Source organism: Dama dama, chromosome 24 (assembly GCF_033118175.1).
Source record: "Dama dama isolate Ldn47 chromosome 24, ASM3311817v1, whole genome shotgun sequence".
Taxonomy (NCBI): Eukaryota; Metazoa; Chordata; class Mammalia; order Artiodactyla; family Cervidae; genus Dama; species Dama dama.
The window spans coordinates 11124695-11151159 of NC_083704.1; the positions used below are offsets into that span (position 1 = coordinate 11124695).

General features: G+C 41.7%; 1 protein-coding gene and 1 non-coding gene across 2 annotated transcripts in view; both read right to left on the bottom strand.

The window, feature by feature from the left end:
• The window catches only part of GADL1 (glutamate decarboxylase like 1), a 245729-nt gene that overhangs the window by 64495 nt on the left and 154769 nt on the right, over positions 1–26465 (bottom strand). The window contains exons 12-13 of the mRNA XM_061129086.1: positions 17224–17423; positions 7260–7311 (exon numbers count right to left, since the gene is read on the bottom strand). Coding sequence (XP_060985069.1) covers positions 7260–7311; positions 17224–17423 — 252 coding nt within the window. The remainder of the gene's footprint in view (positions 1–7259; positions 7312–17223; positions 17424–26465) is intronic.
• LOC133046310 (U6 spliceosomal RNA) lies at positions 1130–1232 on the bottom strand. Its single transcript, XR_009690451.1, has one exon. It is a non-coding gene; the product is annotated as a U6 spliceosomal RNA (small nuclear RNA).

A 26465-nucleotide genomic window follows, 5' to 3' on the forward strand; every position in this document is an offset into this window, starting at 1 on the left:
CATCTTTTAACCCCTGAAGTCTGTAACAGGTTTATTGAATTTGACCAAAAAAAAAGTCGAAACATTTAAAAAGAAAAAAAAGGAGCTACAAATCTTCAAAACAGAGAGTAGTTCAAAATGGAGTACTTTGTAATTCTAGTCAATTTCCAGAAATATTTATCATGAGACTATAACACTCTTTACAAATCTACACAATTTATACTTGGTTTTCTAATTTATGATTAATTTGGTTTTTCTAGACTAGAATGTCCTGGCCTTCAAATTATTTAATCATCTAATGTGAACAAATCTGTTGTTGAATAAATAAAGTCACTATGGTTGATTAGAAAGTAGAAAAAAGTGGAGTTATTATCTGTCACTAGATTCTAGGAATTTGTGTCTTTATATAAATGAAGGGTTTTTTTCCAGATACCATTTATGTCAGTTATCAATGTATTGCCTCTCAGCTCCAAATCCACCCTTTCTGTATGCCCTGCAATAATGGAGGTGGACACTATAAATATTTCTCCTTGCCGTCTGGTCCGATCAGAGACTTGATCAGCAGAGGGTGCTGGAGGGGCCCGGAGAAGGAAGAGCTGCCTCCTCCTGGTCTCCTGGCTCATCCCACGGGGGCTCCTGCAGTGGGTGGGGCTCTCGCCGGCAGTTTTGGTGACCAGCACCAAGGGGCCCCAACAGCTTCCCCCAGCACCGCACCCTGGGGTGGCTTCACCACGGCCTGGCCGCAGGTGGGCGCCCATAATGGTTTTCCCTTGCACACCCTCCACCAAGGATTTCATAGGGAAGGCTGCCAGCTAGGCGAACTTGCCTTGGATGGCTTGAGTGAGTCCAAGATTCAGCAGTGCCCTGAAACCGGTGTCCTGCCCTCCAGCACTGCAGCTGGTGGATTCCTAGAGACCCCACCGGCCTGACACCTTAGGGGATGTGCCTGCCATCCTGTGAGTCACACACACCCTTTCCAACAAAGTCTGGATCTCAGATCTGGGTGGGGGCGGCTTCTTGTCTGATGCTCCATCTCAGTTCTAGAAGTGACGGCTGTTCTCTACATCATCTGCTATTTCTGTATTTTTTAAGGTCTTTTTCTCTCTTATGAGGCCATCTCCCATGACTCCAATCCCCTGTTAATAATTCTTTTTTTATGGAACTCTTCACAAATCTACACATCATCCTTGTACTGGGACCATGCTAATCTTTTCTGTATCACTCCAGTTTTAACATATGTGCTGTTAAAGCAAGCATGATCATTCTTTTTTTTTTTTTTTTTTTTTAATTTATTTACTTGGTTACACTGGGTCTTAGTAGGTTCTGATCTAGTTCCCAGACCAGGGATCCAACCCAGGCCCACTGCATTGCAACTGCAGAGTTTTAGCCACTGGACCACCAGGGAAGTCCTGAGCACTATAATTCTTTACATTTCATGTTCCCACTTCAAATTATTGTGCAGTTTTTGTCTTCTTACTAGACCCTAATACATCATTAAATTAGCCATTCTCTTTCATTTGCAGGGCAACATTATGAATCATTTTGCCATAGCTTCTATCTGATTCCCTGGTGGTTTAGATGGTAAAGAATCTGCCTGGAATGCAGGAGACCTGGGTTTGATCCCTGGGTCAGGAAGATTCCCTGGAGAAGGGAATGGCACCCACTCCAGTATTCTTGCCTGGAGAGTTCCATGGACAGAGGAGCCTGGTGGGCTACAAATCCATGGGGTCGTAGACACGACTGAGTGACTAATACATTATTAAATTAGCCATTCTCTTTTATTTGCATGGCAATACTGTGAATCATTTTGCAATCATTTCTATCTGCTATCACATCTGCTCAATATTTTATAATTTGGGATTTATGCCTTTTGAATCACGTTTTAAACTTTCTTCCTTCAATCAGTTCTCAGTTTAGATACTTCAGAAGTAACAAATCTGTGATCTCGTTGAGAATGGTGTGGCTTCAGTGCTATGACATTTGAAAACTGGTGAGGCCTTTTTGACATTTCATTTCATTGGAGGAAATCTGATGTGCCATTTGGTGGAATACCTTTAAGATAATCATTCCTCAAATTATTAAAACTTGAAAAAAATAAGTATTTTTTAAAAATAAACAATAAACCTTGAATATTAACAAAGAACGTTCATGTTGAGTTTTCCTGTCTCTTTGCCTATGTAGCTTTTATTTCATATAGACTTTCTTCAAGTGCCTTCAAAGCACTAAACTGTATTTTCAGAGTAGAATTATTCACATGCCACTTAATTGCCTACATATATGAAAGCTGACGTCTTGGATGTCTTAGGACCACATTTAGTCCATATTGTCTAGCATCATAACGTTGAGAAGGCATAAGAAGGAATCCAAGTGTCTAGACCAGGCAGGTGATGGAAAACGGCACAAAAAGTCTGTAGTAGTAAAAGTGTTGTCATCATTAAAAAAAAATCATTAAGACGTAAAGATGTGTCACAAAAGAAAAGATGGGTTCATTCTACTCTGATTTTCACAGAGAAAGAAAGGAGATATATTCTAAAAAATAAAGCCAGTGCTTTGATGTCAATTCCAGCAAGGATTACTGAGCAAATAATATGAAACTCTTGGGGGAAAAAAGGTCAATGGTCACCAAGCTGTAGTGGCTCACATTCTCTAAAACTGAGTTTTGCCAAAAGAAATTCTTCTCCCTTTCTGCAATATCATTAGGTTTTAATAAGTATAAATGTAGAATCTAGCACATAGACTGAAATGATCAATCATGCAAATATAGAATGGACAAGGGGGTCATGATGGGTTTTATTTGACTTCAAGCTCACAAATTTTAAGTAACTGATTACACTACTGAAAAATTCCGAAGACAGCACTTGGTAGCACAGAGAGCCTGCGTTTTTGGAGTCACATGGATGCAGTATGAATCCCAACTTTACCAGATCTTTGCTTGGACAGGTATCTGTCCAAGTTCTCTAAGCTTTAGCTTCCTAATCTATCAAATGGAGATTGCATTGTCTACCGCACAGAATTGGCTTGATGAGTAAAGGGATTATTTCCAATATTTACCATCGTATATGGCACACAGAAGGCACTCTCCTACGTCCCGACTCTTATCTGGAACTACTGGTAGGAAAATAAGTCTTCTTCAAGTGGATGAACAGCACCATTAAAGTCTCTACCAGGTGAGACACATCATTGTGCTAATTTCTGCCCATATATTAGAAGGGGACCATGAAAAAATTATAGCTTGTCAGAAGAAGGGCAAGCTAAATGTTCAATATAATAAGAAACACAGAACAGAACTCAAAATTTTTCTATGTTCTAGATATAAAATGTAGAGAAAAATGACTTATTCTTAATGCTTATCTCCAGGAACTCAGACAATAGTAACAAAGCTATTAAAGATGCAGGTGATCAAACTGCAATGGGATGAGCATTTTATTTATTTTTTTTTTTCCAAGTATTTACTTTTTTTTTTTTTTGATTTTTTTTTTTTTTAATTTTTATGGGATGAGCATTTTAAAGAATTCATTTGAATCAGTTCTAATGAGATGGATGAAACTGGAGCCCATTATACAGAGTAAAGTAAGCCAGAAAGATAAAGACCAATACAGTATACTAACGCATATATATGGAATTTAAAAAGATGGTAACGATAACCCTATATGCAAAACAGAAAAAGAGACACAGATGTACAGAATAGAGTTTTGGACTCTGTGGGAGAAGGCGAGGGTGGGATGTTCTGAGAGAATAGCATTGAAACAAGTATACTATCAAAGATGAAACAGATCACCAGCCTAGGCTGGATGCATGAGACAAGTGCTCAGGCCTGGTGCACTGGAAAGACCCAGAGGAATCCGGTGGAGAGGGAGGCGGGAGGGGGGATCGGGATGGGAAATACATGTAAATCCATGGCTGATTCATGTCAATGTATGACAGAAACCACTACAATATTGTAAAGTAATTAGCCTCCAACTAATAAAAATAAATGGGAAAAAAAAACTATAAGTTGCAATATGCTTGATACATATTGAATCCCAAGAGTAGGATTCAATAAGTGTTAGAATACAAATAATTAGAGCTCCCTGGAAGAGGAATAAACTGAATTCTCTTACATAGGAAGTGTTCAGGCAAAAGTGGACTTCCTGTTACAAGAACTATCAAGAGAGGTTTCCTGCAGTGAACAGGCAGTTGACTAGATGTCCTTGAAGATCCTTTGTAACTCAGAAAGTCGATGAAACCTAAATAACTCTTTCCACGGCAGAACTCAGGAAGAGAAAAACAAAAAGTTGAATAATTAGGACTCTCCCAAGAGATCAAAATAAAATATGTGAATGATAGTATATACCTCTAGGAAACCATCTATTAGATCTTAGGTCCAACGTAGAAAAATAAAATTTTCAGGGGCCTATGAATAATGCAGAATTCATTTGAAATGATAAGTTTCAATCATCTTCAAGAACATATACGTTATTTTTATTCTTTTTAGGAAAAGATATTCAAGTACTGGATACGCTGTTTGGTTGTGTTCATTTACAGTTTTTAATGTTCCACTTAACACTCTCACTGCCATCTGTTTCACAGTGAAAAATATATATGCCATGATAGGCTTTGGTTTTTCATAAATTGACAGTCTTGCAGTTTTACAGACCTGGGTTCCCATCAGACCTGTGTTATCTCTTCTCTTAAGGATGCACTCGAGTTATATTTAATCAAACCAAGGAAGACTTTTTTTTTTTTTTTAATAAAAGGGCTAATCAACTTGACTCTTATATGTGACAGTCAAGGTCTAAATTTACTTTATTTCTCTAAATGGATACAGAGAAAAGAGGTACATGCAGATCACATATAGAATCCCTTGTAAGTAGGAACTCTGGAGGACCACTGAAGAAACCATCTTTCCTGCTTTGGGGCCATCTGGCTCCCAGAGATAAAATAACCAGGGCAGGAGGCTGCCTAATGATTACAATCCACCTTAACTTTCATTACAAGGATGTGAATGCTTGCATTTCCCTAAAGCTGATGGCAAGAGGTTCCTCCCTCAAATTTTAAGCCTTTAGGAAGGATATATAAACAACTTTTAAATCAGTTCATAATTTTTCTCATCACTTTTCCTCTCAGCTCTATCAAAAGTTCATGCAATTCTGAGGTGTACAGCACTTTTCGTAAACCTTTTAGCTCTCACAACCAGATAAATAAAGAAAGCACTTCAAACTTGAGAAAATAAAGAGGTAATTCAATCTTAAGAAAATGCAAGATGGTAACTCAAACTCAAGAAAATCAAAAAGGTGGTTCAGACTCAGAGTCAAGCCAATCATGCAGTTGTTGCTTCATCCTTACATGATAAGTATGTATCTCTAGGAAATACCAGACATTTTCTTCCTCAGATACAATGCCACTGTCATGTCTAACGAAGTTACTGATAATTCCTACCAGTTTACAAGAGAAATTCCCCAACTGTTTCAAAATTTACTATTATAATTGACTCCTTTAAACTAGGATTCCAGTGTCTACCTGTTGCCTTTGGTTGTCCTGTCTCTCAGGTTTCTTTGACCCTGAAAATGATTATCGTTACTCTCTCCTTTATTTTTCTTCATGCCACCGACCTGCTAAAATCAAGTCAGCTGTCCTGTGGAATGATCCACATTCTAAATGTCTTCTGACTTCTTTCTAGTGTTATTAGAAAGTCATTTAAATACGGATTCTTCTGCTATTTTTGCAAGTCCCTTTCTATCTCTAGTTTTCAAGGGGTTTGAATTCTTAGAACCTTCTGATCTGATGTCCCCTTGGCAGACAGTGAGGAAATCCACGGCCAGGAGTCTCCAGAGCAGTGCCTCCCAAAGTTGTCTGAGGGCCATCCTCATACCCCACTGGAGTTACTCCATTGGTCTCCCAGCGTATCTCACTTATTCTTTTCTTGTCCTCCCCTCACCATCACCCCACTCTTTCTCCTGACATCCAGCACCGTCTTTCAAATGGAAATCAGACTCCCTTTTGCTTAAAATTTCTTCAAGGGCAATTGCACTTCAAGGGGATATTACAAAAGCCAAAGGTCTTCACCTACATGATGCCAGGAGACTCAGTCTCTGCCAACCTCTCCACACCAGCACCTACTATACCTTCCTTTGGCTCCTCAAGTGGGCAGAACTTTTTCAGTTTCATGCCTTGCGGTTGTTTGTGGATTCCACCTGGAACACCTTTCCCTTAAACCTCTGCATGGCATGCTTTTCACCAAAGCACAGCAGGTCTCAGCACCAAGAAAGCCCCCGGGGGCCCTCCCTGCACCCAAACCAAACAGGCCACCCCACACCCACCGCCATTTCAGCATGTTTATTTGTTTATCACTCCATTTATTCCCACATCTGGAACTGTCCAATTAGCTATTCATTATTCATAATTATTTATTATCTCATGTATCTCTTTTATTATTTCCTTAAGACTTTCCCCACCCTGATGTCCCCCATTTAACAATTTGCTTGCTTAATTGCCTGTTACTTTCCCTTTGAATGTAAGCACCATCAGAGCAGGGAGCATCCCTGTGTTGCATCTCCACCACATAGCAATTGCTCAATAAATCTTGCTGAATGAATACATACCAAAAAATATATACAGACTGCTTATACATAGGATAGATTCCTAGGCTATAGCCTCTAGGTGATTTTTACATTATCTTAAAAGTTGCTACAAAGTACACACTATAAGAAGGTCTACCTGAACCACACATTTCATTTTTCTTAAAATCAGATTTCAATAATATTTTATCATTTTAGCCACACATTAATATTTTAGAAAAAAACAATATTCTCTTTGTAACCACTTAGTTTCCTATTTATAACAAACAGTCCAACAACAAAATGATTTATTTTCCCATTGTTTCAAAGCTAATAAGCTCTCATTATTCTATAAAAAGAGAAAACTATCTGCACTATTGTACATTCACTTTAACTGATTTTTCACTGACAGGCCCCACTATAACACACTTCAGTATTTTCAGTACAATCATTATGCAACTTAATATATCAAGATAGAGGTCATAATTTAGTCCACATTATCCTTGGTAATTATTATCGAGCATTTTAATTTTCAGTACTCAAAGGCAAGTGTTCTCTGCGAGTCCAACAAAGGAAAAATACTCACTAATAGAATAAATTAACATAATGGACTCTATGAATTAAGCTAATGACTTGCTTTTAAGTCTGCAACACAAAAACCAATGAAATATAACAGATTAGAAAATTACCACCTTCATCAATGTTGACTGACAAAATTACAAGTACAATTCTGTAATCACTTACTTCCATCAGTAACTTGAATCCTTCTCTTTTCTTGATTTCTTCTACTAGGTACCTAAAAAAAGTCACAACAATATTTATAAACTGCAGTCTAAACATTCCATGAACCTGACTGACATACAATGAAACTATTGTATAATTTCCAATGTAGAGACAGGCTTGGAAATAAGTAAGGGTCCATACACAGATACAGGATTGGATTTAGATAGATACATCTATCTAAATGTAGATCACTTACTGCAATCCACTGGGCCTGAGTAAAAAGGCACATCTTTTTCACGAGATGCTGTCTATCTCACGTGTTAACATCAGATTTTGTGTGAAAGCCACTCAGAGCAGACTGGATATATATCTCTGACCATGTGGGATTTCACATTCATTTTCTAGATGGGGATTCAGCATAGGTACTTAAATCCTCTCGCTGGTGTAGTGGGAAGGGTTTTCAGTGTAGTTTTGCTTGTGTGTTCCTTTTAGATCAAGGAAGTGTAACACCCTCTTTCCCAAGGCCGGGCCACAGGGAGTAACGACTGATTCCTGACATCATGCTAAAAGTAAGTGGACTGTAGACACTGATAGAATGCCTGTGAAATTATCACAAATATCAGGGAAAAGAGAATTATCATGCCATAAGCAAAGGCTGCAGCTATACGAAATATGCAATATTATGGAGAAAAGACTAAAATGACATTGAAAATGTAGAGTAAATTAACACTGACTCTGCCCTCCTGGGCTTTGTTATTGTCTATATGAAAAGATAAATCTTTTGAACAACTAGTCTTGAAAACTAGGGATTTGATCATGAGCTTTGTTGACTCAGAATTTCAAATTGGGAGGTCAAATGTAAGGAAACAATGAGAGGGGATGACAAAAATGTACTTGCCAAGGAATTTTTTATATATATAATAGCCAAAAAGGAAGGAAGGAAGGAAAGAAGGGATAGAATGAGGACTAGTTTTGAAAATCCTGTCCATATTATATGGAATTATGATACCATGACATGGAACTATGATACCATGACCTGGAACATGATCATGTAACTGAATTACATACATTCAATTAACATTTAAGGACAACAAAGAAATGCTTCCCTTTGGATCTCAGTTCCCTTACCTGTAATACTGGAATAAACTATGCTGATTTTCTAACCTAAAATGGATGTTGTAAAAAAAATTAAATAGAATATAAACTGTGAAAATGGAGGATTATTACCATGTTTATTTACTTATCCCAGAATGTGGGTATCGAATACATCAGTTAATGGGATGCAGTTCTTTTTTCCAAAACACTTTTTTTTTAGTTTTCTTGAATAGGTTAAATATTAGTGTTTAACATGAAGATTATAAAAATAATCTTTAATTTACAAAAAAATTATATACACTTTAATTTTAAAATATTAAACAATCTTATAAAAATCCTATCAGTATTAAATGGATAAAAATGAGTCTTTTATATTGAGCAATAATGCTGTGATACCACACACACACAGACTCACAAAGTATCTGATGTTCTTTCCACAAACTCCTTTCCCTGAATAATTTTTCAGGAGATGTTATGTAGTTGTAAAGTTTTACACCCTTAGCACACTGCCTAACTTTCAATAAAAGCAATTCTGATGGGCAATAAACATCAGAAACATGCTCAAGATCACTGGTAATCAGAGAAGTGCAAATTGAAATAACAATACTAAACCATGTTGCCCACACGACACTGGAAACAAATTTAGATAGCGACAGCATTCGGTGCTAGTGAATGTGACAGGGAGCTGCTACAAACCTTTCAAAATTAATAATACTCACATATTTTGATACTGCAAACCACTTATGAGATGCTAGTCTACCAGGAAAATCTCATCAACACTAAGGTAGGTAGATAGGTGGCTTATTGCATGGATGGATGGATAGGTTGGTAGGTAGATGGATCGTTGGATGGATGGATGGATAGGTAGGTAGGTAAGTAGATAGATTGCTGCATGGATGGATGGATGGATGAATTGATGGATAGGTAAGTAGGTAGATAGGTAGGGAGATGGGTGGATTGTTGGGTGGATGGGTGGATAGGTAGGTAAGTAGAGAGATGGGTTGTTGGATAGATGGACAGGTAGGTAGGTAGACAGAGATAGAAATATAGATAGAGACAGAAACAGAGACAGACAGACAGATGATAGATGCATACACATATGTTACTGCATCTACACTACATGTATATGTGTATGTATTCCATACAGAATAATTAGAAACAAAATTAATATCCAGAAATTGACAAAGGTAAAATAAAATGTACTATAGCAACACATGTTCTATGATGCAGCTATTAAAGAGGATGGATTACATCCACTTCAAGTAAACCCCAAAGATGCTCATGATGCACTAGACATGAAAGCAGGGGACTGAGAGATATAGATAATGTGATTCCACTTTTTAAGAAGCTCTAAAAAAGAAAGCATAAGTGATCCCTCTCCACATGTATACATGAGCACGGAATAAAGCATGGATGACCAATCATAAATCCTTGATGTACCCGAGAAAGGGAAAAACCGGATGCAATGGGGAGAAAGGGACTATTCACTCTCTGCAAAGTTTCATGGGTGTGGTTACTTACAATTTTTGAAAAGTAAATTAATAAAAGAAAAAATATAAATTACAAAGCAAAATAAAACACACATACAATCTTTATCTATACAAGGACCAGCTTTGTGAAACCTATTTTTCCCTTACCTTCTCAGGCACAAATGTAAAGGCAATCTGCAAACTCCATGCCAGGATTCCATCCTGAGGGGGCCTGCACTAACTCTGAACACCCCCCAGACTATAGAATCTGGGGAATGACTCTAGAAGATTCTAGATGTGTAACTGATTGACTCTGTGACTCTAGGCAAACTCCTCAGCCTCCCTGAGCCTGCCTCAGCTTCCTCAAGCACGAAATGGAAAAGGAACTAGGTTGGCAAAAACTCTTCCCCAGTAGATTATGACTACATGACACGCTGCCTAGAGTCTTGATTTAAAATATCTGTCAAACTAGTGAACACTGCTCCCGGGAAAAAGGTATGCTAGAGCACATCTGAGTCATTTCAGTTAAAACTCTGCTCCGCGCTAACCGTGAGGACCTGGATTTTGAGTCAAGGTCAATGTCCCCATTCAGTCACTCTCAGAATCTATAAAACCAGGTGTAACACTTGGTAGAGGAGGTTACTGAACTGAGGGTAGAGGAGATCTGCATAAAGAGTTATAGCAATAATAAAAGGTTTATACCAGAGTTCCCAAACTATTTTTCCATGATACACAGTGCTAATAGGTTTCCCACTTATCCATTCAAATAAATTTGAGCAATGTTAGGCTTATCAATTAGATTATTTTTGTCTGAAACTAGGTGTATACTTGGCTTAATTCACAAGAACATTTACTGAACTGTTTGGATGGTTCAACAATGTCACTGAGAACCAGGCTTTTTCAATTATTTCAGCCTGCCATGTTTGTAGTGTGATTGAATTCTCTCCTGGTCACAAGACGGCAGCCACAGCTCTGCCCATCACATCCATATATGACAGTGTCCCAGGAAGAGAAGAGGTTAGAAAGTATTTTCTCTTAGTTTCACTCTATTTAGGTAAGAATATTTTCCCCAGAAGCCTTCACAGAATCCTTCCTGTATCTTATTGACTGAATCTGAGTCATATATCCACCCCTAAAGTAATGACTGGCAAAGAGGGTAGACTTAGACCAATGCTCCCAGTTGGAATACTGCTATCTATATAAAATGGAGGCTCTGTTGGCAGGGAAAAAGGAAGAATGGTATTTGGATGAACAGTCAACCATGTTTGCCTACTGGCTAAAGTAAAGTTAAAATTGTACCTATAATACAAGCCTTTCAGAGACTTCAATGTGCTCTGAACCTCCAAGAGAGGACTAATATATTGGTTAGCATTTCTCAAACATACTTAACTGTGGAGACAGTTTTTGGAGCAACATCTATTAAGATCTTCTGAAAGCCTATGACCCCACAGAGTGTAGGTTCAAAAATGCTAGTTTCTAAACTAGCTCCTCTTCTATAGGGTACCTATCCTCTTCTTAAATAAATGCTTAAATAAGTTGAGTTTTGGGGAGAAAATCCAAACAAATTCTGCCTATGTTCATAGGTGACTTATTTCTCACAACTTTTCAATATATAAAAACAGTCTAAAGATAAAATATGTGAAAAAAAAAACTATTCTTATCTGATGCAAGCCATAAAAAAAGAAAAGATGTACACTGAGTTTTTGGATAAAACTCAGGAACCACAAACCACTCCTACCAAAAGCCATCCAGGTATTGTTGAGAAAGCATCAATAACTTCATAAAATTCACTGTCCTTTCCACTAAGCTTAGCAAATAGAGAGAAATATTATACATTAGTAAGAGTTTTCACCAATCCTACTGGGTAAAAAAACTCATTCTATTAAGATTCTGGCTTAGTTTTGAAGTGTACAGAAATGAAATCTTGCTCTGAAACATTTCCTGTCCTCCGTTCCATGTGTCCATCTAACACTTGTGTATTTCACTCGCCCTTTTTGAAGGGCGTGCATTCCTTTCCGGAAATAGCTTTTCCAGTCCCTTTCTCAATTCACCAGCCTCCTGGAGTCTCCCTGGAGTGCTCTGGACCAACAGCTTCTTCTGGTCTCATCTCCTCATGGGAAATTTCTTCTGATGCAGTGGAGCCTCCCTGAGCGTCTGAGATTTTTTCCATCTGGTTTGTGCCTGTTCTGCATACATGAGAACATATTGCATGGCCTGTGTGATTCATCACAGACACCTGCATTGTCCATTCTACTGCACCATGTTGTTTTTAAAAATATACAAAGAAAAAATGCAAACGCTGGCCCTTCTATAGTCTTCAACACTCTCTTCCTCTTCTCACCTAGAGAAATGTACTAGCACAAAGGTGCCATTGTATAACTGCTTACCTTTTCCATACTGGTACCAATAAATCCCTCAGTATTCATGCAAGTCAATGAAATGAATTCCATCTGAGAGATTACAGAGACTGTGTGTCAAGGGAACAGATAAATGGTACACGGGAGACCCAGCAAAGCAGCAGAATGGGAGTTCCTGAGCTGTTTGTTGTTGTTGAAAAGACTTACGCACATGACTCTTCTGGATTTGCTTTAAAAATTGCCCCTCAGCGAATATCCATTTAACTAGAGTGTCGTAACAGCAGCCTACAAGGTGCCCTCAGCAACCGGAAGCCCTGAGTATCGTAACACATTTTCAACTTTCCTAAGCAGGTATCAGAGATCACAACTGCCTGCCTTCTGCCAGAAATGGCGATTTTAAACTTCAGGCTTCTGAGTTTCAATTATGCTTAATAATCACATGCTGCTTTTAGGTTCACAATGTCACCGGTTTTCAAACAACCGAAGAAAAAGGCAAGTTTTTAGTCATTAGTATTTCTTGAAAGCAATGTTCTCTCACCCAGTGAGATGACAAGGGTGAAATGGAAATTAGGAAATGCCTCGGAGATCTTCTAGGAACTAATTAGTTCCTTCCTTCTGGATTTGACAGCTCATAAAACAGGGGTGGTTGTCCTCTTGAGAAGGTCTGTTCTTGCTTCCCCGAGGGAAGAGGGAGCATCTGACCAGAGTGATGCTGTCCACTGGTCCATCAAAACCTGGTCCTTACATCTTAAGGTCAACATACAAATTTTTATTTATGTTTATTTATTTATTTATTTTGGCTATGCCAGATCTTAGTTGCAGCACACGAAATCTTTCATCCTTATAGTGGCATGTGGGATCTTTTGTCATGGTGTGCAAACTCTTGGTTGTGGCATGTGGGATCTAGTTCTCAGAGCAGGGGTTGAATCTGGGTCCCCTGAATCGGGAGGCTTCCGAGCTGGTGCTAGTGGTAAAGAACCCGCCTGCCAATGCAGGAGATGCAGGAGATGAAGGTTTGATCCCTGGATCGAGAAGGTACCAAGGAGTAGGAAATGGCAACCCACTCCAGTATTCTTGCCTGGGTAATCTCATGGACAGAGGGACCAGGCGGCCTACAGTCCATGGGGTCACAAAGAGTCAGAGACAACTTAGTGACAGGAAAACAACGACCACCACTTCATTAGGAGCTCGGGGTTCTGGCCAGTGGACCACCAGGGAAGCCCCCAGTATATACATTTTCAAACTAAGCTGCATTCTGGTTCAAGAACATGCAAGTACTGCGTCCATGGAGTCAGCGCAGCCCTCACTGCAGTGGGCCAGGGGAAAAGACTTGCACAGCCTTCCCCGTGTTTAACAGACCTGACTGAGGCAGGCCTGTGGGAACGGATAGCTTACCTACCTCGGCTACTGATGACAGACGTGCATCCCTAACAGCAACACAACTGTCATCTGCAGCTTTCCTTTGCTAAAGTTATCCACTGAAGAAAGTCATACTTCTTGGAAACAAAATGACGCTGCTGTGACCTAGAAATTAGCCAAATACAGTCTTCTGACCATGGGTGAGAATTTTTATTAGGTAAACTCTAAAACAAGTGGCTGAAGGTCAGTAGGCTTGATGAGAAGTGGTACTTTAACTCCTACCAGCCAGCGGTTGGAATGGACGATATTGGCTCATATAATCAATGGTGGTCTAGAGCTGGTTTATACTGGTTAGTGAGATCCAACTGTTAAATATACAAGCATTTACAAGCCATGGCTGTTGGCAGCTTGACATTTTCCACAGTGGGAGTATTTATACCATGGAAATTGGCAGACATTACAAATCGTGGCTTTTCTTCCTCCTGAGATCCAGTTTACTAGTGCACAACTGCACATGGGCGCCAGCAAATAGAATAAACCAGAATTCAGAAAACATTTCCTCTTTTCTGAAGCGCAGACCACCCTTCATTTGGAAAAAATAAAATCATGAAAATAAAGCACTAATGTTGCTAACTTAAAATAACTGTTATTCCCAGAGAAACTTTCTCCAAGTTGATAATTTCACATTTGTTTTAAGTGACATGCCTAAGAGGACTCTGCCTTGGCACCGGGGATGGGGGAAGTGGATAGCTTTTGCCCACTCCAGGAAAGAACGTGGGAAGTTAAGGCAAGAGAACCATTGTGACTAACAGCATGACAGAAAAGGGATCATTTTTCAAATATTTAAATGTAGGTCACAGAGCCTGCGGTGATGCTCACTGAAATGTTAATTCAATTCAATTCAACATGACAAACATTTACAAACAATAAGTGTTGTTGAATTGAATTGAAATGTTAACATTTATTCTCCTGTGATATTTCTCGGCAAAAATTAGGAGGTATCCTTAGACTGTAAATTAAATTCCACCCTGAGATGAATGTTAACTTTGTAATAAATATGATCATCAAGTATTTATATCTAGTCTCGTTTCAAGACACCTGCCATTGAATTACTTAGTGGCTTAGATAAAATAATGCAGGGTCTACCGTACCTACATAGTATGAGAAAAACACAAACAGGGCAATAGAACTCTCTGAGCCTTTTAGTTCAATGGGCAGCTATGAATATTTATGGTTGACAGTTTCATGTTTTCACCACTGGGTAGTCATCTCCCAACTTCTGAAGACAACATCTGTCAGAAAGAATCAAAACCTTCTCGGGACTGTTGAGAAAGGAGCACTCTCTCCTTTTGACCTTGAAGTTGAACCTGGGAGGCTACAGATCTGACCCTCTTGGGAACTACCTTCCTACAGGGGAGTAAACCCAACACGAAGGAGAGCAGATCTGACCGACGAACAGAAATTAAGGCCTGGTGAACTTGCTTAAGCACTTAGAACAAGCCATTCCATGGTCATCACGACACTGACTTATAAGTTACATGAGCAAATAAATTAATTTTGTTTATAATACTTTGATGGTTTCTGTTGCTTACCACCAAAAGAGTCCTAATTTATACAATATTTATAGATTTTTCAAACTACTTTTTAAACCTAAATCCCCAGAAATGCTGACTTCTAATAGGCTTCTGAAAGTGCCAAGCCATCTCTTTTCCTGTCTTTATTTCCAAGCCTTTCGGCATGTAACCTTGCAGGTCTTCCTACCTCTTGATACTGACCTTGGCCATCTGATCTTCCCAGGCCACTGGAATGCTAACGGGCATGATGCGTGCTATCAGGAGTTTAAAGCAGGCTTGCCGTCTTGGGCTTCTGTCACCACCATCACAAGAACAGGCTCTGGCTCAAGGAAGTTACAAGACGTGCCAGCAGCAGACCCAGGCCTTCCTCCACCCCACAGCCACCAGAGAACAAGATGAAGCCACTCCAGCCAGCTTGCAGACATCTTAGAATAAACAACTGTCAGTTTAAGATCCTGGGTTTTCACTGTTTCCAAGGCAGGAATACAGACGCAGAAATAGAGAATGGACATGTGGACAGAGTGGGGACGGAGGCAGGTGGGATGAATTTGGACAGTGGCACTGATGTATGCACACGACCACAGGTGAAACAGCTAGCTAGTGGGAAGCTGGTGTCGAGCACGGGGAGCTCAGCTTGGCGCTGTGATGATCTGGAGGGGTGGGGTGGGGAGAGGGGAGGGCAGGCCACGAGGGCGGGGATATATGTATGCCTACGGCTAATTTACCTCACTGTGCAGAAGAAAGTAACATAACACTGTAAAGCAATTATATTCCAGTTAAAACGAGAAAGATCCTGGGTTTTCAGACAGTCCTCACTGGTACTCAGAGCACCCTCGACACAGAGCAGCATGCAGAGCACCTACACCACTCCCCCTAAAGAAGGAGGAGGCTGATTAAATCTCAGGGAGACCCTGCAGGCTTTCGCCAGTGAAATATGAACCAGGAGTAAAGAACGAGAGGTTTTCCAAACCAGAGATCACAAACGTTGATGCTTCTAGTGGCCAAGCAGGTAAGAAAATAATTTTTAAAAAATAATTAAAACACAGCATGTGGCATTTGCCAGGCACTGTCCTGGGTGTTTTACAAATATCAGTTCACTGAATCCTAACAGTTATCTGAGTTCAAAGTTGCTATCTTCAGGACCCTGAGATGGAACAGGACAGAAAGTTTTAGCAGCTTGCCCCGTTCATGAAGCTTGTCAATGGTGGCCCCTGCTTCCCCTGGCTCTTGGCTCTCTGTACACAGTAAAACAGGCTGGAGGAAACCCAGGGGGTGTGGAGGGCACCACTGCGTTCACTGCCTCGTCACCACCTTCTGAAAGAAGCCAGGAGTCTAGACTGTTTACAATTTCCCTATTTAAAACTGCTTGGAATGTTTGAATGTTCAATTTTTAAAACACAACCCAGGTTAACCCTATAGAGCTCAGGCTCGGCAAATCACTGTTAGATCCACACTTGGCCGTGGCCTGCCCTCCACACCCACTGGTCTCAGCAGCAGAGTCCTCTCAGGTGACAAGCGCCCAGCACGCGCATCTCAAGATCTTCCCTAGGTGTCACTGCAAGTGGTTTCAAAAGCTTTGTCCTCATGTTACAAAAAGACGAACAACCAGGGTGCTGCCACGTTCACTTCTGCCTGTCTGTCCTTCTGTCAGCCCCACATTCTCACAGGCCACATTTCGGGTCCTTGAAGTTACTGGGATCTGTCCCACACCCAGAGATTGGACCTGGGGCTCCCTCTGCCTGAAATCAACCGTCCCTCCTTTCCTCACTGGGTCTTAGCTGCATGTCCCTTCCTCCAGGAAACCTCTGCCAGCACCCCTCATGGCCATGCTAGGGAACCCACCTGAGTGCGTCTGGAGCATCGTGTACCTCCCCTTACCAAAATGTAGGTGCACCTGTATTTTATCTGCTCTGCCACCTGGATGTATCTCTCCCCAGGCTAGGATGCTGCAGAGCAGAGGGGAGAACTGCTTTGTCCTCAACATCTAAAATAGTGGGTGCTGAGAAAACGGTTATGAGATGAAAGAAGGGATCCATATATGAGAGAACATGTACAGATCTTACAGATGGTACTTTCAGTGAGTCTATTAGACACCCATGAACACCCAGACACACACACACACGGCAAGTACCTAGACAAAGCAAGAGCGCGGTTAACTCTTTCTTCAAGGCCTAATGTGCCCAGGGCCTTCCAGGCCATCCAGAACTTGAATGCATCTGGTCTCCTGCTGCACTGGATGGACTTGTCACCCGTGTCATAGCTGACATCATAGAATTTATCCTGCTGGAAGAGGTAAGACGCGTTGGCGGAGTAGCATCTCTTAAGAAGGTCCTTTTGGGAAAAAAAAATAAAAGAAAGACAGACAAATTGTAATATTGTCCATTTTAAAAAAACATTTGATTTCAAAAAACACACCCCACCAATGAAACCTTGTATAATATCCTACTGCTCTGTGCCAAAGGCATTTGGTCTGGCTCTGTGACTGACCTGTGTCTGGAACACTAGGCGTGTATTAACTTTGAGACACAGACGAGTCCTTGTATTTTAAAAAAAAACCCCAAATCCTCAGAGTTGAGAATGCTAAGTCCATCTTCACACTTGTATTGGTGAGTATTAAGAAACTTTAACCAACCATGTCATCATCTGTATGACATCAACAACATGGGCCAATTTCTCCAGATGAAAAAAAAATAATAATAATCTACCTGTAACTCACTCAAGGTTCCACAATAGAAAAAAACCCAACGTTCTATATATACTTTATACACTTTCACAGGTGAAAAATCTAGGCCTTGGGGACTTCACTGGTGGTCTAGTGGCTAGACTCCAGACTCCCAGTGCAGGGGCCTGGGTCTGATTCCTAGTCAGGGAACTAGATCCCACATACTGCAACTAAGAATTCCCATGCCACAAGGAAGATCAAGGATCCCATGTGCCACAACTAAGACCCAGTGCAGCCAAAGAAATATAAATTAAAAAAAAGAAAAAAAAAAAACAACTAGGCCTTAAAATCCCCCTTTTCAATTCATATCCATAATGAAAAGGCCAGAATCGACAGTTAACCCAGAGATTGGAGAAAGAAAAAAAAAAAAAGACCAAATCTGAGGAAAGAGCAATGGAAGAGTAAAAAAAGAACTGACTAAACAGCACCTACAGTTACATAGGGTTTGGGGTTTGGTCTCACACTGGTTTTATCTGTAATCAAATTCAATTTACATTTACTGACTAGCTACTTCCCTCTACAGTTTACCCTGGGTGACAATTTACCCTGTTTATTTCCATTCTACAGTCTTTACTTTGACCTTAAATTATTAGTGTTTAAGCCCTGTTTCCTTCAAAGTCATGTGGGATCTAAACCCCCAGGATTCCTAACCTACCCCTCAGCCCCCACAACTCGCTGAGCATCTTCACATCCAGGGAACACCTATTAGAACCTCCGCTTCCCCAGCATACCAAACTCTTCAATGTCCCTCAACCACAAGATCATGCCCTGTCTATATCTATGTTCACGCTGTTTGCTTGACCTTGTCTCTGCTTTAATATATTTGGCACATTTGGAAGAATATACCCAGCATATTTATAAACTGTGAAGTTTACTCACATCGAATGTGGCTTCCCTCTCTACCTAGGCCAGCCTTTCCTTTGGGTTCCATCTCAGGTTCTGCTTCCCTCCAGCTTTTTTTATCCGCCTCTCCGGCTAGACCCCTTTCCTCCTCTCACCCTTGACAGCATTTGTTGGCTTTGGTTCTGAGTCCCCCTACTCGGCGAGCAGCCCTCTGTATTCCCTCCTCGAGAACCAAGCGGCTTCTCGATGGCAGGAATCATTTCCTGTCCACGTCCACACCCACAGAGCTCAACATGGTATTGAGCACAAAGACCCTCACTAAGCTGTCCCTCTCCCCCATCATCCTGACATATCATATGAACAGAACAAACAGGGGCACAGGAACATCTTCCAGACTTTAACAATGCAGAACCACCAGTGCTGACAGGAAGCCCTGGAGAAACTCCGCAGAGTCACAGAGGTCCCAGAAAAAAACGATCCCTCCTAAAGAGGGAATATGTATTTTATTTTTCCTTAGAGACTACGTATTCATTCATTCAACGAACATTTAGAAATTTACTTATGATGAGTCGGGCACTGTACTTTACAGTGTGCATACCAAACACAAAACATATTTTCTAATAGCAAGGATAATTCAATGATTATTTTCAGGATTTACTTTTGAGAATAAGCTTTCTTTTGTACACACTGTTACATTTAAAATAAAATGCTTTTCCATGAGAGAATGTATTTATTCCACGTACCCATCTGACTGATCAACAAGTATATAAAGAATAAAAAGAAAATTTCAAGGTATCATATTCCAAATGAAAGCACACATTTGCTCTTTCAATAACAATATTGGCCTGTGTGGACACTAATTTGGGTATTTGCACCAGAAAGTATGATTCAATACTATGCAAAAAATGTATACCGACTATAGTCAAGAACTCCCAAGTCCCACTCAGCCACTATCCAAAAGTAAACTGATTTTGAGATAACAAAGGAATACTCATAAGCCTTCAGCCTGGCTCAGACGGGTAATATTGGTAGACACAGGAGAAGAGGAGATTGCTCCAATGTGATCATTAAGGTAGAAAAAGCGCTTATTCTTTAATCTTTAGCTTAATTCTATCATCAATCTCTCAACTCTGATCATAGCTGCCACCGCCACATCTCCCTACTCTCAGAGGTCAGGAAATTTGGGTATTGTTTCCATAGCAACTACAGCCTGGCCATATATTATGACATTAAAAGGCCACTGCAGCTTAAGGACAAAGCCCACGTGCGCGCGCACACACACATGCACACACTTGTACTTGCATCATGAGTACAAATTTACTTTCATCGACCATGAAAGATGCAAAAAAATCCCCAAAGCATATGAACACTGGACACATCCTGGGCAAGGTTCAGTGCCTGCTGCTAGTGATTGAAAGGGAGAGGAACCCATCCATCCTGGGAAGACAAATCGCATCACAGTAGGCAAACGGAGGAGCGGAGAGCCAAGCAAGTCCGTCGCAAGATGAGTGATTACCCTGTAGTCATGACACTGCTGATCTCGCTGCACTGAAAAATCCTCCTGCCTTGGGAAGGCTTCATGAACAACTAGAGGCTTGGGACTTCCTTTACTGAAAATAAATGAAAACTCTCCCCCCAAAGTCCCTGCTTTGCATTTTAGCTTCAGTCCTTGTACTAAAATGGATGAGATGTCTCTAGTTTTAAGACAGACATCAACTAAGAGGATGTTCAGAGCTCCAGAGAAAAACAGCACTTTAGAATAAGTGTGGCAAAAGTTAACGTTTTTGAAAATAATTAGCCTCTGTTGTGCTATTAAAGAGAAGGGTTGTGTTTGTCTTGCTCATCTTTATATTCTTAGCCCTGGCAAGACAATAAATACTAGCTATCCAAATTTCAAAGACAAATAATCAATGAGAATGCCGATTGTTCCATATTGTGATGGCGTCTCAAACAGTTCTCAGGAATTAGGAGACATTGGGCTAGGACACATACAGTGACAAGGGAAATAAATGAAATCAGCAGCTTAAGCAAAAAGGAGAATTTTTATAGGCATGTATATTTTAAAATCCAGTCATATGTCATATAGCAGGCACAGTTGGATCCAGGACTGAACTGGGAATCTATCTTTTCTCTCTTATTCTATTTTTTCATGTGTTGGCCTCACTCCTAAAGCAGAATGTGTGGGAGGAAGCCTTGGAATGGGGGCTCCCAGTAGGACCTGTGAGCCCAGAGGAAGGCTCTGTGTGGAGAGCCAGGAGATCAGAGAGGAGGCGGCCTTGGCTGGTGATGCTACCCATGCAGAGAGAGACCAGTGACCTTCCAGCCTCAAGCTCTGTCTGAAGCCAGTGGGCCAGCAAGCATGGGACGTGTAGTTCCCGGCAGTCAGGCACCTCTCGGGGCAAAGCAGAGGAAAACTGGGGAACAAATTACACAGTCAAGGGAGATGACAAATGACAAGCACACAAGAGTCCAGAAACCACTACTCACTCTCCTTTCCACCGAGCAGGTAGCAGGCATGAGTGGAGGTAACATTTGCAGAGTTCCTCACTGTGTGCCAGGTACTGTGTGTGGGTGAACTCGTAAATCTCACAACAGCCTGAAGAGGTTGTTCTATAATGTTTTCAGTGCCACTGCAGGTGTGTGAAAGCTGCAACCTGGCAAGGTTCCGCTAATGACATAAGATCATGTAGCTACTGAGTGGTACAGTTGACTTTCAAACTGAGGCTGCTAGGACTCAGGATGCGAACTCTCTTTACCCGTGACACTCTCCTCTCTCCACACTGGGGCTTAAATACACGTGGAGGAGAAAGAAAAGAAAGAAAGTGAAGTCGTTCAGTCGTGTCCGACTCTTTGCGAACCCATGGACTGCAGCCCACCAGGCTCCTCCATCCGTGGGGTTTTCCAGGCAAGAGTACTGGAGTAGGGGGCCATTGCCTTCTCCAGGAGATCTTCCCCACCCAGGGATCAAACCTGGGTCTCCCAGATTGTAGGCAGATGCTTTACCATCTGAGCCAGCAGGGAAGTTATGTGGAGGAGAGGGCCCTATAAACATTCATGAAGAGTTTTTTGTTTGTTTTTTTAATCGGAATAGAGTTGCTTTAGGTGTTGTATGAGTTTCTGCTGCCCCGCCAAGTGAGCCAGCTATAGGTACACATACCGTCTTCGGCTGTCCTTTCCATTTTGTTGACCACAGAGCACTAAGCAGAGGGAAAGGGAAGGCGGAGGGGTGAACCGGGAGACATGGACAGACGCACGTACACCACTGATACCGTGTATAAAACAGAGCTAATGGGAGCCCCCTGTGCAGCTCAGGGAACTCATGAGGAATTCTTGAACACGGCAGTGGAGAACGTACTGCACTAGAGGTCAAAGCCATTCGCATCCTGTGTCAGACTCTTGCTCTGTTCCTGTAAATGTGACTTCCGGTCTTACTAAGTATAATACCTTCTCTCTAAAGCACTTTGAGATTCTTCTAAATAAGTGTGACTGGCCGTACTTAATCTATCACATGGTGATACTTAATCACTGAAAAGACATCCTGAGTCACGAGTCTACACCCTGAGCGATATTTTCATTGTCAAGGTTAGCTGAGCTGTCTTTGATTTCCACAGGCCAGACAAGATTCTGCAAGCTCCTTTCCAGGAGCAGTGACTACCCAGACCTACTTGAAGTCTCCACTTCTAGCAGTCATGTTTTTCAACTTAACCAAATCTCCTAAAAATTCTTCCTGATGGCCTCTCACATAGCCTGTCCCATATCACCCTTATTTACATATGAGAAATTGCCTAAGTGCTTTAGAAAATGAGTCTATTAATCACCTTCATACTAATTAATTCATTCCACATTAGGTATTGAGGACTTTTATACAACAAGAACTATGATGCTGGGGGCCTAGAGACATAACCCCATGAAGGGACTAAGCATCTAGGGTCATATTTGGTGACTGAATGTGCAAAACTAAATTTAGACTGTGAGTAACAGGAAGGCTTAGTTGTGGTCTAGGATACAAAAGTGAATTTTTAAAATGATCATAGCTTCTGATGTTTCTTTATGTATTTATTGAGGAAACATTTTGAGAGCTGGACTATATGCCAAAAGCTGTGCTAGGTACTGGGGCTGGAACAGTAAATGAGAAAGTCACTATCCTTAAGAAGTTTAAGGTGGAGATGGGACGAGAAAAATAGGCAGTTACAGTACAGAGCAAGATTAGGGGGGAAAACAAGGTCTAACGAGCAAGAAAGAAGCTCATCTTTCACCAACTTAGAAGCATTAGATGGGGATCTTCAGAAGCAGAAATGTGTCACCTACGAGCTGAAGGGTGAGGAACAACTGAATAGGAGAAGGAATTAATTCAGTAAGAGCAGGGCTAATTAATGAGGTCACCCATAGAGAGGAAGAAAGAGAAGCCAAGACACTGAGTATCTCAAACGCCACAGGGAAAGTGACTGGCTGTGGAATTCTCTACAGTTCCCAGAGATATACACTTTACCGTCATTGCTGATCTGGTAGGATAATGTGAGAGTCAGGACATGAATCCCACTTCTGGTTTTGTACCTTGGTGTCAGAGCTCAGAGCGAGTCACTTAAGCAGTTTGGGCTTCATTTTCCTCCTTGGCTTGGGCTTCCCTGATAGCTCAGTTGGTAAAGAATCAGCCTGCAATGCAGGAAACCCCAGTTCGATTCCTGGGTCAGGAAAATCCCCTGGAGAAGGATAGGCTACTCACTCCAGTATTCTTGGGCTTCCCTTGTGGCTCAGCTGGTAAAGAATCCACCCGCAATGCAGGAGACCTGGCTTCAATCCCTGGGTTGGGAAGATCCCCTGGAGAAAGGGAAAGGCTACCCACTCCAGTATTCTTGACCGGAGAATTCCATGGACTGTATAGTCCATGGGGTCCCAAAGAGTTGGACACAACTGAGTGACTTTCACTTTCCTCCTTGATTAATGGAGAGAACGATCCTCGCTCTCTCCTCCATCCGGGAACTTGATGAAAATCTAGGGAAACGGTGTTACTGGGAACACTCAGTCTGTGATCAACACCCTCCCCACTGCTCCCTTTCGCATGCATATCCTCGCACTCCCGACCCTAAGCAGACATTCCCACCATTCTTTGATTTATGCTCTCCCCAGGCGAGATGCTGACTAGGATGATGCCAGCTCTAGACTAACTCACTGTTTATGAAATGAGCCTGTTACCCCTCCTAGCCACTCACCCTTTGTAACAGGATGTATCTGCCAGTAACTCTATAGGAGTAGACCAAGTTGACAGAATATATTAAAGCTATTATAAGACATCTTAGAGCAATAGGAAGACTTATCCACGGTCTTCATTCTCCAAGCAGAAGTAAGCCTGACCTTGCTTAGCTATCATGATGATGGCTGTCTTAGATGATGTGGGTCTTTACAAGTCCCAGTGTAGTTAGAATGGAAGACACAACAAGTACAGTCCACGGTGAGAGTGGGGAAGGGCACACACCAGGGGAGCTGAGGGCCAGGAGCCATCACCTTGTTAGGGGAAGCACACTGTTTGAAACCGCCCACCCGGACCAGGCACCATAGTAACCATCTGCATGAGTTGTTTTACGACAGGAGGTCCTGGTAAGGAACACGGAACTAATAAGCCTCCACCAACCGGAAGAGTTTGGGAAAGGTCAAAAGGAGACACCACATGTCCGACCACCTCCCAGAATCCTTCTCTCTGGCGTTCATCTTGGCTGAACAAGGCGTGTACAACCAGGAAGGACTCTGAGTCACAGTGATTGGCTAAAGACAACCTGGAAACTAATCCCATCACCGTAAAACCCAAGACTGCAAGCCATGTGACAGAGCTGATCTCCTGGGTTCCCTTACCCTCCTGCTCTCCACCCAGGTGCCCTTTCCCAATAAAATCTCTTGCTTTGTCAGTACATGTGTCTCCTTGGACAATTCATTTCTGAGAGTTAGACAAGAGCCTGGTTTCAGGCCCTGGAAGGGGTCCTCCTTCCTGCAACAACCTGGCCAGGTGGAGCTGGTCTGGGGGTCTTCAGTCCTTAGGCAGAGGGGGCACAATGGATGTGCTGACCAACTGCTGAGGGGCAGGCTGGGGAGGAGGAAAGAGAGCAAGCCAATGACAACAATGTCAGTGTCATTTTCCATGAAAGGAAGTAGATCAAACTGAATCATGGACAAGGTGGCTATATTAGGCAGAGCCATGAAGAGTCTAGAAAGAAAATAAAGGAGAAGAAAGAGAAAAGAAGGAAGGAAGGATACGAAAATGCTCAAAGTTTATCTCTTTGGGGATTAAGTCTTTCTTTCCTTCTTTCTTTTCTTTCTGACTTTCAGATGCAAATGGAACATTTTACAAATCCTTAGAAATGAGAGTTGGTCATCAGAATCACTTAGAGCAACAAAAACCTTTGCCTTCAATCTTCCCTGTGCTCCTGTCTCTGTTCCTCCGTGAAACTTCCCCCCACCCCGGTTTCCTAGCCCCATGCAGTCACTGACGACGGTGGCTTGTGTTTCACATGCTGCTCAGCTATGTTGTAGGATCCGCCCCCTTACAAGCCTCCACTTCCGGGACCCGCACTCACCGTAAGTCTGCGTCATGCCCCGCACACAGATGTGTCCGTCTGTCAGACAGACACCTCAGAGTAGGTGTCCCTGCATTCCTGAGTTCTTTACATAGACGCTTTTCATTTTCCATTAATCCCTATTTTGGGGATTTATCTAATTTGTTTTCTTCCTGCTGTAGTTTTTTCTATTCTCAGTTACAGTAGAAAATTATTAAGTCATCTCACGTCACCTCCAGGTTGAGAACATCTGTTTTTGATGAACGGCCACAGTTTCTCCCTCAACTCATCACCACATCTGAGTTCTCCTCTGCCATCTGCACAGCCGGGTCAGTCACTGACCGCTTCGGCTTCTGCGGAAGGCGTCCACCCTGTCATAACAGGCTTCAGCGACCGGCGAGGAGTTGTTTTCTGACAGGATGATTCCATGTGCTGTTCTGTTCCCTTCGAGCATGTGCCTACCACTGGGGTCACCTACACGTCAGCCTCTGTCCACATCTTCAGTTGATTCTGCAGTTTTCCCTCCTCCCCGTCCCCTCGTCACCTGTGTATTCTGGGAGATGTTAGGGTTAGAAGTGTGCTGCCATTTACGGGGTTTGTGCTTCAGATTCTGAAGAGCTGGTGGATGGTTACCTGGCTCCGCTGGCATGTGGTGATTTCCTGCCACTTCCTCATCTCCTTTTGTAAAGTTCACATCGGCCTCTGTCGTCTCAAAATACAGCTGCGCTGTTAGCCCTCTCTGCAGACCTGCTTGATGGACGGCCTGATTCAAGTTGTTTCCAGAAAGTTTCTGGGTGCTGTGAGATGGGCTTTTTCATAAAAATGTAATATCGTCTCCCTTTTCATTCAGTTCATGCATAAAACACATTTAACCACACAGTGCTCTGTGAAGGGATTGATACATTCCTTGATGAAACATCATTTCGTCCATGAGGATCCAACTTCCATGATACATACTTGCTTTGTCTTCCTCTTTGGGGCAGAGATTATTTTTTCCCCACAATTCCTAAGCTGCTTTTGAATAGTTGAGTTCCATCTCTCCTTCCTTTAATGTATTTGACATAGTTTTCAAAATTATCACTTTTCCACTGTATTTCTCTAAGTTATGAAACAGATCCTACAACTCTGTGCCCCAGTTCAAGGTGGAAGGGGACGAAAGCACACACTACCCCCATACTTTCCTCTGAAATGTAAATCTTCCTTAAACACCCCTGAACTAACGCTTAGACTCAGCAGATTCTGAAATGAGGAGGCTGAGCTAAA